The sequence below is a fragment of the Chaetura pelagica genome, unplaced genomic scaffold (genome assembly GCF_000747805.2).
Source record: "Chaetura pelagica isolate M959 unplaced genomic scaffold, ChaPel_1.0 scaffold1347, whole genome shotgun sequence".
Taxonomy (NCBI): domain Eukaryota; kingdom Metazoa; phylum Chordata; class Aves; order Apodiformes; family Apodidae; genus Chaetura; species Chaetura pelagica.
In genome coordinates, this window is record NW_009953949.1 from 4343 (window position 1) to 5332 (window position 990).

At 64.4% G+C, this 990-nt stretch overlaps 1 protein-coding gene across 1 annotated transcript in view; it reads left to right on the plus strand.

Moving 5' to 3' along the window:
- Positions 1 to 990, plus strand: part of LOC104392413 (chromodomain-helicase-DNA-binding protein 3-like) — a gene marked incomplete at both ends in the record, with an annotated part of 29937 nt that overhangs the window by 4057 nt on the left and 24890 nt on the right. The window contains 1 exon segment of the mRNA XM_010001808.1: positions 201 to 401. Coding sequence (XP_010000110.1) covers positions 201 to 401 — 201 coding nt within the window.

Sequence of the window (990 nt, forward strand, 5' to 3'; positions counted from 1 at the left end):
GCCCCCATCCCACCCTGTCCCCACGTGTCACTCTGTCTCCATGTCCCCAGGCCCCCATCCCACTCTGTCCCCACGTGTCACTCTGTCCCCACGTCCCCTGGGGCCCCCCTGCCCCACTGCCCCCCCTCCCCTGTGTCACACTGTCCCCACGTCCCCAAGGGCCCCGTCCCCGTGTCCCCGTGTGACGCGCTGTCCCCCAGGGCCACACCAAGGGCCCGTTCCTCGTCAGTGCCCCCCTCTCCACCATCATCAACTGGGAGCGGGAGTTCCAGATGTGGGCCCCGGCCTTCTACGTGGTCACCTACACTGGGGACAAGGACAGCAGGGCCATCATCAGGGAGAACGAGTTCTCCTTCGACGACAACGCCATGAAGGGGGGCAAGAAGGCCTTCAAGATGAAGGTGAGGGGGGCAGCCGGGCAGCTGGGTGTCTTTGGGGATATGGGGGTGACACCTGGAGAGCTGGAGACCTGGGGTGACACCTGGACAGTTGGGGACACTGGGGTGACACCTGGGCAGCTGAGGACACAGGGGGACATGGGGTGACACATGGACAGCTGGGTGTCTTTGGGGACCTGGGGGTGACACCTGGACAGCTGGGGACACTGGGGTGACACCTGGACAGCTGGGGACATGGGGTGACACCTGGACAGCTGGGGCCCTGGAGGTGACACCTGGACAGCTGAGGACACAGGGAGACATGGGGTGACACCTGGGCAGCTGGATGTCTTTGGGGACACTGGGGTGACACCCAGACCCCCTCCCCCATGATCTTCCAGCTCAGCAGGAGGTGCAGGTAAAGCTCCAGGTGCTCCTCACCTCCCATGAGCTGATCCCTATTGACCCTGGGAGGGACCTTAGGGGATCCTGGGGGTGATTTGGGGGTGCTATGGAGGTCCCAAGAGGGGACATTTATTGGGGGGGGCACGTTTTGGAGTGGGGGGCACGACCACCCCCCCACTGACCCCCCAACTCTTCAGGAGGGGCAGGT